Source organism: Falco peregrinus, chromosome 12, assembly GCF_023634155.1.
Source record: "Falco peregrinus isolate bFalPer1 chromosome 12, bFalPer1.pri, whole genome shotgun sequence".
Lineage (NCBI taxonomy): Eukaryota > Metazoa > Chordata > Aves > Falconiformes > Falconidae > Falco > Falco peregrinus.
In genome coordinates this window covers 24,015,941-24,029,576 of record NC_073732.1, presented here as the reverse complement: position 1 = coordinate 24,029,576, position 13,636 = coordinate 24,015,941, and the positions used below count along the sequence as shown (strand labels likewise).

The 13,636-nt window shown below is 46.0% G+C and overlaps 2 protein-coding genes across 3 annotated transcripts; both read right to left on the bottom strand.

Moving 5' to 3' along the window:
* Nucleotides 1-2,109: 2,109 nt before the first annotated feature.
* Nucleotides 2,110-4,229, bottom strand: RPL22L1 (ribosomal protein L22 like 1). The gene is made up of 4 exons (XM_055817374.1): nt 4,087-4,229; nt 3,706-3,798; nt 3,176-3,297; nt 2,110-2,362 (listed from the first exon to the last, which is right to left on the bottom strand). Exons 1-4 carry the CDS (start codon nt 4,093-4,095, stop codon nt 2,218-2,220), a joined length of 369 nt encoding a protein of 122 aa, XP_055673349.1. The 5' UTR covers nt 4,096-4,229; the 3' UTR covers nt 2,110-2,217.
* A 298-nt stretch (nt 4,230-4,527) lies between these two features.
* Nucleotides 4,528-13,098, bottom strand: EIF5A2 (eukaryotic translation initiation factor 5A2). Of its 2 annotated transcripts, none has more exons than XM_055817372.1 (5): nt 12,951-13,098; nt 12,435-12,624; nt 10,927-11,031; nt 9,232-9,363; nt 4,528-8,540 (listed from the first exon to the last, which is right to left on the bottom strand). In XM_055817372.1, the coding sequence occupies exons 2-5, from the start codon at nt 12,597-12,599 to the stop codon at nt 8,481-8,483; spliced, it is 462 nt and encodes a 153-aa protein (XP_055673347.1). In that variant the 5' UTR covers nt 12,600-12,624; nt 12,951-13,098; the 3' UTR covers nt 4,528-8,480. The 2 variants fall into 2 exon arrangements, with proteins under 2 accessions (XP_055673347.1, XP_055673348.1); XM_055817373.1 differs by lacking the exon at nt 12,951-13,098 and adding an exon at nt 12,848-12,867.
* Nucleotides 13,099-13,636: the final 538 nt, after the last annotated feature.

Here is a 13,636-nt window from a genome sequence, read left to right as displayed (position 1 = left end):
TGCTCTGCAGGGCAGAGCCGGGCAGGGGCTCTGGGTACAGCCAGCAGAGCTGAGGCAGCAGCACAGGAATAGAACAAAAATATCTGGCTGCTATCTGAACAGGATGGAAATTTTTCCTGAATTTATTAAGCACTCTACAGTTTCACACTTCTTATACTTACCAGAAACTTGGGAGTTTTGGTTTTACAGGTTACTATGTTTTCAAACATCGGAGAAAGGAACTCATAGGCTCCATCCTCACTGCTGTGAATGAAGCTCAGTGAGTAATACAACTCACACGAGCACTTTTGGCAGTTTTCCTCCAAACCCAGCTATGAAGTAAGTTGCTCTGCTTGAAATCCCAGGCCTTGTTTTCCTGTCTTTTGACTAGTGACAATCTGTATCTGCTAGGCTCCACAACCACACATGTAGCTGCCAGCCTGCTTCAAAAGGAAGGATCACAAGGCAGCAGATCCTATTAGCTGATTTCGTTTGGGTTTGTTCCATTTAATCGGAACAGTTCTGTTGTGTCAGCCTAGTGTAAAGGATGTATTGTTGCATAAAAGCACAGCTCTGAAAAAAAAAAAAAATGGTGGGGATGTATTTTGAAATACAACTGTTAAGTTGTGCCCTCTGCTTAATTTAGTGCAGCAAAGAAAACAGACCAGAGGTGGTCAAATATTTGTAGCTTTACTGTGAAAAACAATGTTGCTTGTTCAACACAGTAGTTAAAAGATTAGTTACGGTATCGGTAGTATTAAAACATTAGCAATCTTTTGGATTTCCAGAAAAGGAAGAACATGATCTCCATCAATTACTGCTTCAGAAGTGCCTGATTTTTTTCTCAAAAAGGAAATTCTGAAGCAGCACTCCAGCATTATCCAGCACCGTAAAGCAGGGGGCAACACTGGAAGCATATAAAGCTCAACATACATGAACTGGGCAATACTCCTTGGCCTTGCAGCCAGTTACACATGCTGCTCCACTCCTCTGGCTAGCTCCGAAACAGCAAAATGAAACAAATCAGCAAGGCAGAGATCATACAAGTAGCTGTTGTTCCACTGCTGCTTTCACTCATCTCCAGGAACAGCTACTGAAGCACGCTGAAAAATGACAAATGAGACCCTAAGGCTGCTGACAACATTCATCTCCCTTTCTGTACTCTTCATTTAGGTAAGCACAAGTGGGCGTCATGCGACTGTTAATGCATTGCTTTGTGCTTCGGCAGCCTTCTAAATAGTCTCTCAGAGGTTTGCCAGCAGAAACAATGCTGAAATAATACTAATTTAAAAAAATCAGGAAATTAGACAATTTAGTAAGCGCACTTCAGCCTAAATTAGCAGATTTGTTCAAGCATAAAGCTCAGTATCAGAGCCTATGCACATTGCTGTCTATTCCAAAGTTCACCACTGCACTGGAACTGGACAGTAAATATTCTAATTAATCAGATGCAGAGTATACTACCAGCTTGACAGAATATGGTACTGAAATGCATAAGCACGCAACAGCTACTGCAAGCTCACAAATGCTTTTTCATAGTGTAAACTAATCAAACTTCTATTGGTATTACATGAACAAAAGTAGTTTATTTGAACTGGAGTGATTTGTGTTTTAATGAAGAACCCACCTCTTGTACCAAAAAAATACCTGTAGACAGACACTGGCAATGAGATCTCTACCTTCTTACTTGTCAACCAAATATAAACCTGGCTAACATATCATTGCTATATTACTGTTTTTAAATATACATTGTTGCCATGTTATAATCATTTGACTTGTGGTTATACACAGGAATACTACAACCAATTGACATAGATAAATCACACAAATTATTTCAAAATATCTAAGCCTGTTTTTCAACTAAAATAATTAAAAGTAAACTTTTATGTGGAGCAAATGATACAGTATTTAGTAAATTAGCAGGAGCCGGTACTTTTGAGTCACAAAAAGCTCTAGCATTTGTACCAATATGAGTAAAACACTGATGTAACTGTCCTACACTAGTACGGGGCGAAGGGCTCCGTTCTTTTCTACTTGGACTTTCACTGATGTCATGCCGAACTTAAATCAAATGATTCCCCATACTGGTTTCAAATTAGAATTTAAGAACAAACTAGAAAACTAACCATGCTCCGTCAAACAGGGTACGAAATCTTTATTCACCAATAAGTTAAGTGTTCTTATAAATAGATGTTGTAGTCTTTTGTACACCACATCGAGTATAAAGCTAAGCTTGAATTATTCCTCAGACTCTGATCCCTCTTCATCTTGACTGATTTGGAAGTAGCGTAGTTCATATGTCTCCTTGTCAGATGCAACAACACGAAGCCAGTCACGCAGATTGTTCTTCTTGAGGTACTTCTTTGTGAGGTATTTTAGGTACCTTGAAAACAGTAGTTACATTGTTAGAACCTTAGTCAGAAGTTAGAACCTTCTCATTTTAACAACCCTTACTTCTGTGTGCGCTCCACCCAAGACATGGCTCTAGCAGGGCAACGACACACTAATTATATCCCGAAACAACAAATTACCATATATAACAGACAACTAAAAATATATTTTCATTCAAGATACACAAGAAACTATTATTTGATGCTTTTTGGCTACACAGCACAATGCCAGTAACTCAGAAGCACTGAGAAGTGCTTCTAAACCCTGTTCTACCATAAGAGATACTGGTGCATCTGTATCAGCAACTGAAGGGGGAGATGCAAGGAACGAACTCACACACCTCTTATCAGCATACTCATCAGCTGCGTGCCCTAACATGCTACGAGGCTTAAGACTTCATTTGGCTTTAAGGGGCTCTTTTGACACAACACATATTGTGTACACACACATTTTAACACAACCAATTAAGTAATTAAACAGCCACTTGTGATGTGAATTCAGTATGGCTGGTGAAAGCCTATCTTTCCTTGATTCACTTCTAACAACCTGTACAAAGCACCTCTCTCTTACATTTTTATATTAAAGGGAGCATTAATTTTCCATCAAGTCTTTGAGTTTTAAAGAGCAGGTTTTTATGTATCTAATGTCATAAATTTGCCTGAATTACACCTTTCACTAGTATTTACAACTGCTACGAAGGCTAGAGCTAACACCTTCTCCATACCTATGAGAGGTGCATCATGTTCAGTATACCACAGTTCAAATTCCACCACCACAAATACAGCAGAGGGAAACCTATGCCAACCTTTTAGAAAATTGCTTCTCTGACGTCACTGTTATCTTGTTCTTCAGACGTTCAATGTGAACGGTGTTGCCCAAGTTTCCAGTTTTTCCATTGACCTTAACCTTCTCCTTTAGGAACTGTTCCTGTTTCAACATTAAAGAAATAGAACACTAGGGAATGGCACCCTAGGTATGAACTAGGGAAGGGACCCTAGCCATATAGCGATGTTTAAAAATCACTGTTTACTTACATCCCGATAGCAAGCATTTACAACACAGTAAAGTTTTACAGCAGGTAATTAAAAAAAATCACTCCCGTGCTAAAACAGGATGCAATTTAAAATAGTTGCATTCATAGGACAGGTATGAATCATCTTGTTTACGACAGACATCTAAACGCAAGAAAGTTTCAAAAAGTGCTGGTAACTTAAAGAACAGCTATTGATTTTACTAGTTTAGAATGTAACCTTTCGGCTGTTAATTCAGTTATCGTACCGTACCAAGGCTTTTATTATACTATGCACCTGAAATACAAGCAAAACCACGACTTACAAAATTCCCAGAATCAAAGATTCCATCTTCCACAGGATGGGTCAAATCAAGGCAAAACTTCCAGGTCGACTTTTTAGATTTTCTGTCTTTTTGCTGCAACACACCAAAACCCCCAGCATTAACAACAACCCACACCCGACAAGCTTTTACCGGCCGAGGGGCACAGGGCAGCGCGCGTCCCGCGGCCGGCCCAGGCCGACACCGCCTGGAGAGCGGGGCTCACTGCAGCCGCCTGGGCCCGGGCCGGGCCCCGGACGCCCGCCCCCAGCCCGCGGCCCTCTGGGGCGAGAGGCCCGCTCGCCACCGGTGGCAGGAAGGCCGCCAGCTCCCCCTCGCCCCCCGCAGCTCCCCGGCCCGGGCCCCCAGCCCCGCGGCGCTTACCGGCGGCATGCTGCCCGCCCGCCGCTCCCGCAAAAAGGGCGCCTCGCGCTGCACGCCACGCTTTTATACCCGCGGTGACGTCGTCACGCACGCGCGGTGCACGGCGCCTGCGCGGCCCGGGGCATGCCGGGAAGCGGGAGGCCCCACCGCCCCCGCGGCAGTAGCAGGCGCCACACGGCGAGGGCAGGAGCGAGCGGCTGTCTTGTTCTGCTTTTGCGTTCCGTTGTTCTTTCTGACCGACACAAATAAACCACAAGCGCCTCTGTTGCTCTCGTACGAGGCGCGCCCGGCGAGGGGTTTCTCCCGGGGGAAGCTGGGGGCGCCGGCAGAGCGGGGCAGGGCCCACCCGCTGCCAGCGGCAGGCCCGGAGCTGCCCTGGCTTCACCGGAGCGCCAGGGACCCTCCCGCCACCCCCTCCGCTGAACGAGCACCCGGCTCCCCACAGCACTGACATCTTTTTATTATTTCTGGAGCAAAAAAATAAAAAACAAACAAAAACAAACCACATACACATCTTTCTCCTGATCGTTCGCGTGGTGTTGAAAACAATACAGCTTCCAAAATAGATACACGTCGGCACCACGAGGACCACCATGCCTGGTTCGTATGATTTACAGGGTTTGGTTTTCGCCACGATGAGTAAAAACGAGCCATCGCCATCATTATTCCTTTCCCCCCCCACCGTTCGAAAGCCGCACCGAACAACAGTTACGCTTACAATATACAGCACAGGACAACAGGGGGTTTCTGCGATACAGTGATACATAGCAAACATTCCGGTTTCAGCTCACAAACCAAGTAACTCTCAGATGCCAAATACCGTAGGGCCAGGCTGCAGATGCTGGAGAGGCTTCTGACCATCTCGGCGTACTGTGCTGAACGCTCCACCGCGCTCCCACCACACCGTCTCCAGGATCTACACCTTCATTAACATTCTCAGTGTATAAGTGAGATACTTGAAATATCCTTAACAAGGTCTTTTTTTTTTTTTTTAAATCCTGAAGTTTAGTTCTACTGTAACAAACTACATTCTAATTACTCAAAAAAAAAAATAAAAGGGATTTATTGAATTTTGAATTCCGTGACACTGACCTGCAGTAACCATAAGAGTTTGAACTGTCAACAAATTTGACTTCTTTACAGATCATGTAAAATTACCTGTATTGTGAAACTACAGACTGTGCACCATTTCTGGGTACATTGTGGATTAGAAAAACCTGCAAGAGGCCTGAAAGCAGTTACGTTAAAACAATGAAATTCAGCTAACTTCTTAAAAAAAACAGCCCTGAGAACATGGCTCAACTAGCAAGAGCCTAGTTGAAAAACCACCATTATAAGCAAAAATTAGAAGGATCTATTGAAATCTTAGAAGTATTATTTGCCAACGTTTGAGGCAGGAAACACTGCAGTCTTTCCAATTCTGTAAAGTAGTAAGAGAAACTCAATGAATCAGAGCCAGTAAAAAAAATATGCATTATTTGGAGTGGAAATACTTTTCTTCACCTTCTAGTTTTCACAGCCTTTACTCTAAGCAATTGCCATCAGCTATTAGAAGTTTATAGTTCTCGGTTTTGACACAATTTAAGTGTTAAGACAGTACGACAGAACAAGCACATTGGTAATATTTGTTTTTAAAGTAAAGTTATGAAAGGAGACCTTCCCTAAGCACGTGGCTAGGGATCTTAAAAATACGCATCTATATGGACTATTGATCACAAACAAAGTTCGCTGCAAACAATTCTGACAGTAAACTGAAACATCTTACTTTGGAAAAAAAAAATGCCTCAAATACATGTTCTAATTTAGAAGCAACCTTTAACCTTACTGAAACTTGGAGATTATGCTTAAGACTCATGCTTATGTATTACCTATGGGAAACTTCATGCATGATGAGCCAATGCTCTGCACTTCCACAGTGTCTGAAGTGCTTCACAAAAGACAACTAAGTATATAAGAACAAATCTATAATGAAGTACTTAATCATTTAAATCTTGCAGAACTGAAGGTTGCAATAGAAGGACACCCATTAAGTCCCAAGGAGGGCTCTTCCAGCAAGCTGGAGGTCATAAAACCTCTATCTTTAGATTGCTGTAGTACCTGAAAACTCCAGTCAGACCAGGACCCCACTTGTAGGGACAGGACATAAACCAGCCCTCGCCCCAGAGAGCTTGCAGTCCAAGCAAATGCCTAGATTGTGGGCCAGTGGCATCAAATACCTGTCTTCCAACAAGGTTTTAGAGGACAGACAGGCACCTGAGACTAAAGCACTACCAGAACAAAGACAAATCCAAGTCTTGTAGTTTTCAAGGTAGTTATTTGTAATATGGTGATAACATTAGAACTTGCATTAGTTTGGCATAGCAACCTGTGACTTCCCATTCAACATCACACAGCTCAGCTTGCTGTCAAGACCACCATCAACGGTTTCACAGCCACCTCCAAGACAAAACCTGTCTTTCAGGTACCAGTTCAATGGAGAGGCAGAAAGGAGCATAGTGCAGACTAGCATGCACTTCAAAAGTATTCTGAACGCATTTCAATCTCTTGCACCTACAGCCTTTTTTTTTTTTTCCTAAAGCTGTTTTGCCATTTCAGTCAAGGTGCTATTTAGAGTTCACCTGCAATGGGTATTGTGCTAGGCAAGAGCATGTGGCAGTATCCTACTTCTGACAGGTGTCGCAAGTAACTGTGCTTTATTACCAGAGTATATTTATTGCTGTCTTCACCTTCACTGGTACTGCTCTGCCTCTCACGAGAAGTCCGTGAGAAACGCATGGTTTTGCCATCTACGTTAGACCTCCAAGATTTCCTAAGCCCTGCCACAGTATGTACAAGGGCAGTTCAGGACCGTTGCCGTGAGCCCTCTGGGGGTTAAAGAGTACATATTATTAAGCTGAAAACATTTCAAGCAGTTAGCAGCATGAAGTCTGATCTTGCTGCCAATAGAGTGTGAATTGTGCACGCTGTCCAGGGCAGCATGCCACATGCTTACAAGGTGTCCTCCATTAGCCAACAGCCACTGAAGCTTAAGGCAAGTTCGTTAAACGATTTATCAACTGCAAAGAGAGGTCTGAACCACGGACTAAGGAAGTTTCCCACTTGTGAAGAGTCATCAAGTCTTAGAATTCAAGCTGAACGCCTTAAACAGGAGCAGGCTAGTTATCCTTCCATAACTATTGCTGTGAAGCCTTGTGTTTGCCTGTTAAGCTACTAAATAGTTAAGAGACATGCATGCGTGTTTCAGTGACTCAGAACTCCCTTGGAAAGGAGCTAGCTTTCCTAACTATGTAGCAATTTACTTTTATAGTTAAGCCATGGTTGTTCAGTATTGTTTGTCAAGTCTATACCTTGAAAATACAATAGTTTTATTTTTCTAAAAAGAATCACATGCATTTAGTTTAGGCTCAATGCTACAGTTTGTCCCACTTTTTGAAAAACATGTGGTCCCTGTGCTACAAAAATATGGTCTGAACCTGAAGTTTAAAACCTAAAGCTGGAAGCACTGCAACAGATTCCAATGGAGTTTGTCACCCTTTAATAGTTTTAAGATAAATACAATAAAGGAAAGCAATTGAACTGCATTTCTCTATTTTATTTTTCAAGTCTGACAAAGGCCTCGAGTGAAAGTCTATAGCTTTAACATCCATTCTCACCTTTGTGTCCCCTTGACCTATCTATGTTTTATCTACCCAATATTCCAACTGCCTGCCTAAACCACAGGTAGGCTTTGACACAATTTTATCGTTACAATAAGCCAACAAGTTGGCAAAGAAGAGTACAGAGGTAATACAGTTAAGTTGCACATGGCCACTGGGGCTTGGTCAAGCCAGCTGGCATTTTTGATCACTTGAGTTTCTTGGTCTAAAAGTTGCGATTGGCACCTACAGTTCTGCAAGAGTCCCAATCCACAAAATACTTAAGCTTTAAAAAAACCAAAAACAAAACCAAAAATAAGCTACTTTTATTGTCAGTTCTACCTAAACATGTCAAGAAAAATACTATTTGTGCTCTAGGTCACTTTATAATCCTAGATACCTACCAGCTTATCTAAAAGCCCCTGAATACTGTATTTTGTCTGTTCATACAGACAAACACTGTTTTGCTCAAGCAAATAAAAATATATCCACTAGTAACACCTGATTGGTTTCTTCAATCCGTAGCTGAAACCCACAGGAATGTTAAAATAGTTACAATTAAGGAATTAAAATCTCAGTGATTTTGAAAACTGCCAGTTAGCCTGCAACACTAATCCAGAATCCAGCACTGCTTTTTAACAATTCAAAAAAGAAATGAGGTTGCTTGTGAAGGCCAGAGCTTTGGTGACAATAAGAACCAAATTTATAGATCTGTGGTTTGTCCAGACCTGAGCAGTTGCCCGAGCCTGGCGATCCTCTCTACTTGCAAGGCTTTATGGCTACAGCACATTCTTCATTCATTGCACTTATGACGGATATCTGGAAGAAAAGACAGGCAGGTGAGCTCCAACTGACACCAGAGGAAGTGCTCCTAGAAGTTACAGACTTTCACATCTTAGTATCTATCCTGTATCTCTCTAGAGAGGAAAAAAAGGAAGCTGAAGCTGGTAGAATTCAGTCATTATTAGACTAATGCCCTTCCCACACCAGTCTGCTCTTCTGCTGCCTTCTCTTTGCTGTCTTACCTTGGCTGACAGCTTGAAGTTCACACAACAGAGGTAGACAAACAAGCTCCTGCAACAGAGCTGAACCAGCAACTGCTGGGGCCTACTACAGGCTGCAGTCTGCAGAGCTCCGGTTTGCTAACAGCAAATTAAACTACTCAGACTACATCACAAAATTCTTCACTTCTTCCCGATTAAAAAAGCCTGGAGGCTCCTATCCATACCGTGGGGACAACAATACAGGATTTATCTAGACACTTGAGAGACGGATTTATCTAGACATTTGAGAGACACCCATATCACCTTACTGTCAACTGAGCTGGGTTTCAGTGCCATACTCAGTGCTCCAGTACAAAAGCCCTTCTACATCTCTAAAAACTGATTCCCATTACTTCTAACCCGCTCTTCACTGAGAGATACAAATGGTCAGTATCAAAGTAAGCCTTCTTCATTGTATAATCAAGTGTAATTAACTATAACTCTTCTTGTCTGCCCTCTATACTTACCTGCACATCTTCGTTGGCATTGAATTTTCCTTCTATTTCTTTGCCAAGATCCCCTTCCGGCAACTTTAGATCCTCACGAACTTCACCACTTTCTGTCAGCAGGGAGAGATACCCATCCTGAATACCTATCAGCTGTGAAGAGAAGTTCACTTTTAGGAAGTCTAACATCAGAGTCACTAGTAGGCAGCAGCTGAAGATAAGCAAAAGGCAGTGAACTCTACCCATTACATTAATTCTATAGTACTGTGTTTGTAACAGTTAGGAACCTAATTTAAGTCAAATTTCAGCAACAGTTCTGAGGGCTGGGGCAACTGTAGCAAAAGCCAGTCTGCTATCAATAACACCAGAACCCTGCTGGTTATTTCCTCGTACCTGGGGCACTGCACAACCCATCTTTGTGATTTAGAAAATGTACGGTTTCCAGGTCACTGGTTCAGTGTTTTTACATCTGTGAATTAGAAACCATAACTGGAACACTGTTCACTGAACAGCACTATTCCATAAAGTGTGCAAAGTACACAATGGTTGAACTGTACATTTCTCTACCTTCATTTGTAGAGTGAGATACTATCATTTACATTAGCCAATGAATAAATTGGGTTACATCCACCAAGCTCTGGACTGCTTTCACAATGCTGTTTTCAGCCAAACCAAAAACCTGAGCTAAGGGGAACACCTACTTTGACAGAGCAGCTTAGGGAACTTGGAACACATAACAGTAAACCCAAAAGGCAGCCCTACCAAGTCTGATAAACATCAAGAATTCCTGTAGCAGTAAGGACCCAAGAACATGAGAGAAAGATCCCCAAGATAACGTTAAGAATTTCTTGGAAGGTCTAAGCCCAGTCACCCTTCATTCAGTCAGTACTGGCTGTGCTAAAGAGTTGCTAACACGCTGAACTCTGGCTTTGTCAAGCACTTGCAGCTTCCCAACTGATGTTTATGTATCAGTTCCTGACCAGAACTACTCCCAAGACAATAGGAAGATAGCTGATAATTCAGAACCGGAATTGTGCTGCTTTTAAGAGCTCGCTGTCTGTATCACAGAAGGCGTTACAGAAGCCTGCCAAGTCCCCACCCTACATCCATTTCAGAGCAGAGCTCAGGAGAACCAAAATTCAAAATTACTTGAGATCAACCAAAGCCAGCTTCCATTCAAGGAGCAGAAAGCACTGTGGCAAGTTAGAAGTGGCATCAGATGCAGTTTAAGACTGTCTTATTGATCTGTCTATCCTATGTAAGGGTGAAATTGTGACTGACAATACATGCTTAGATTCAAATTTACTTGTAGTGAGATTTTGATTATCCTTTAATAATAACTTGCAGCAGGGACAACACCTCTCCAGAATCTAAAGGATGCCAGTATCACAAACAATAAAGTGACCTTACAACACTAGCTACAAAAAGTGCAGTTCTGAATTGCGTCTATTACCTGCCATTTCTAAAGATCGCTACTGTAACATGAGGTTGTTAGTTTAGTAAGGAGCTCTCCATCAGCAAGGTCTGCCAGTTTCAACAGTTCGGTAAATGCTACAAGTTCAGCAATACCGTGTCTAGACAATCAAATTCCATTAATTGTGACAGCAGTACTTTACTAACGGAGAAGCAAGTTTTGGGATGAAGAGGGTTTATGTATGGCATGAGGAGTATAAAGCCTCTTAGTGTGTGTGAGTACACAGTGACTGTTAAACTCACCTGGTAATCATTCCTCTTGATATTTGGAACATCCATGTTATGAGTTGATGGGCAAATGTCTTCGTATTTCTTACCAGTGAAGATATCAATACCAACCAAATGGACCTATAAGAGAAAAAATCGTAACATCAGTTACCATCGGTCCTAGAGAAGCCATTGCCATCGGTATTGCTGGTTCCACGTAGGTTTCTAAGAGATCACGTGCAATATCAGATTCTGCCTAGACTCTGCCTGCAGCATGAGAGCAGCCCAAGCACTGGAAGAAGGCCTCATACCCTTTCATAGCACGCTATAGAAACACTACATGAAAACAAAGATCAGCCACTGTTATCTTCCGTAGCCACAGCTTTCCGTAGTTTTACAGCAGCACACTAGATCTCAGTTTGCGGCAGTTAAGGAAACATTTACTTTGACTTCCAGCTGTTCTGAGAAACACAGTGACAGTGTGAAGGTTAAGAGGAAAAGAAGAGGTAGTTATGCACAGAGATTAAAAGCAGCTCCCATCTCTCTTTATGCTAGCGCAGCTGTCCGCTGCAGCTAGCACTTGGGATTACCAGTTCAGCGTCTGCTTTTCTCAGGTCCTTTCACTCTCACAACTGTTCCACTATTTAAGAAAACTGGATCTGTCTAATAAAAAAAGCCATAAAAAAAGCAAGGGGAAGGAGAAAAGCTGGCAAGGGCTCAGTATATTCTAGCTTTGACAACACCTTAAATACCTTACACACCTACAGGTTATCATACAAGGTTGTGGAAATGTAAAAATTAATTAATCGGTGCTTGTAAAGGATCTGTCTCTAAACTCTAGTATACCCACCATAAAGTGTCGCTGAATGAATGAAGGGGGAGTCTAGCCTCAGTCCAAGCTCTGGACAGCTGCATAAGCCAACTTGCTTAGGCAGCAGGACTGCAGCCCCAGACAGCAGCTAAGAATGTCCCTGCTGGGACACAGGAGGGGGAAGGTACTTCTCGCTCGGTGCTGAAAAAAGGCAAGAAGCAGCGAGGCAAGCCAGCAAAATAGGGCCAGAGCAGGCCCAGAGAGGTAACGACGGTCTGCCGAGGTCTTCTGGCTTATGTAATGGAATATGGGCACTTCTAGTAAGCGCTTAAGTCGACCGCTGCGATAGTGAAAGTCCGCTAGCACAGGCAGGCACAGAAGTGCTTTGGTGGGTAGCGACAGCCCAATCCAACCACGCCCTCGCGATTTCATCAGCCCCCCTTCCAGAACTTACCTTACCCCCACTACAGAAACAGGTTTTATCTCGATCAGCCATAGAGCTTTTTAACAAGTTAGGAGGAAAAAAAAACAACCCTCCGCCCAACCCCCTGTCCTCGATCCTTCCCGCTTTACGTTACTGGAAACCCTGGCGCTAACTCTGGAGCCGGGAGACACACGAGAGGCTGCCGCGAGGAGAGCACAGCAGGATCCAGCAGGCTCTGCCAGATGAAACGCTACACCCGTCCCCGGCGGCCGGGCAGCCCGCGGGCGCACGCTGCGGGCCGGGGCTCACCTTGGCGTGGCCGTGCTTGCCGGTCTTGGAGGTGGACATCTCCACGATCTTGCAGGGGCGGCCCTTGAGCACCACGAAGCCGTTCTTCCGCAGCGCCGAGCACTGCATGGGGTAGGTGAAGGAGGCGCCGGCATCGCCCGTGGTGAAGTCGAGCTCGTCGGCCATGGCGGTGGGGGGCTGGCGGCGGGGGCTGCACGCAAAGCGGAGCGTCAGCGCGGAGCCGCGGCGGCGGGAAGGGGCCGGCCCGGGGGCACCACATTGCCCCCCCCCCCCCCCCCACCGCCGGGCAAGGCGGCGCCATGGCGGCGCCCCGGGGCGGGGAGGCCCCGCTCCGCCACACGTGCCCGGCGGGCGGGGAGCCGCCGCCGCGCCACGTGCCGAGGCCCCCAGCCTCCCCATCCCCCCCCGCCCACCTCCCTCCCTCCGGTAGCCCGGCCCCGGGCTCTCCTCCCCGCCCCAACTCGGCGGCGCGGCCCAGCCGCGCGTACCCCGGGGCGGCGGCGCGGCCCCCCTTACCTTGCGAGGGCGGCGGGGGAGGCCGGGCGGGCCGGGCCGGGCGGGGCGGGGGCACGGCGCCGCGCACACGCGCCCGACCACTGCGGCGGCCGGCGGGAAGGGGCGGCGGAGAGCGCGCGCACCGCGCACCGCCCGGCCCCGCCCTCCCGCTTCCGCCGCCCGCCGCGCTCATTGGCCCGCGGCCCCGACACCCCCCCCCCCGCCCGCCCGCCGAGTGGGCGGGGCCGGCCTCCGCTCCCCCGCCCGCCCGCCGCCCGACCACGTGCCAGGGGCGCTTCCCGCGTTCGCCCGCCCCGCCCCTCGCCGCCGCTACGGAGCGCGGTTGGGCCCAGCGCGGCAGCGCGGCGCCGTCCCTGCGGAAGCACGTCCCCCCCACCCCGCCCCGGCGCTGGCGCAGGCGCGGGGCCGCCCCTCGACCGCCAGGCGGCGCCGTGCGCCTCCTCACCGGCCCCGCCCGCCGCCATCTTGGCGCGTGGGCGGCTCTGGCGGCCGCTTCCCCTGGAGGGCGGCCAGGTGGCTTCGCTGCCACGAAACTAGGTTTTAAACGAATTAAAGAAAAATAATAATAATAATAAATGGGTGTTTCCAAAGCCTGGCGGGAGAAAGCTTCAGGGAGAGGTATGTTTGACTGTCAACACAACTGCTTAACGTTTGCCCTTCCAGAACAGCCGGAGGAACGCTTTGCA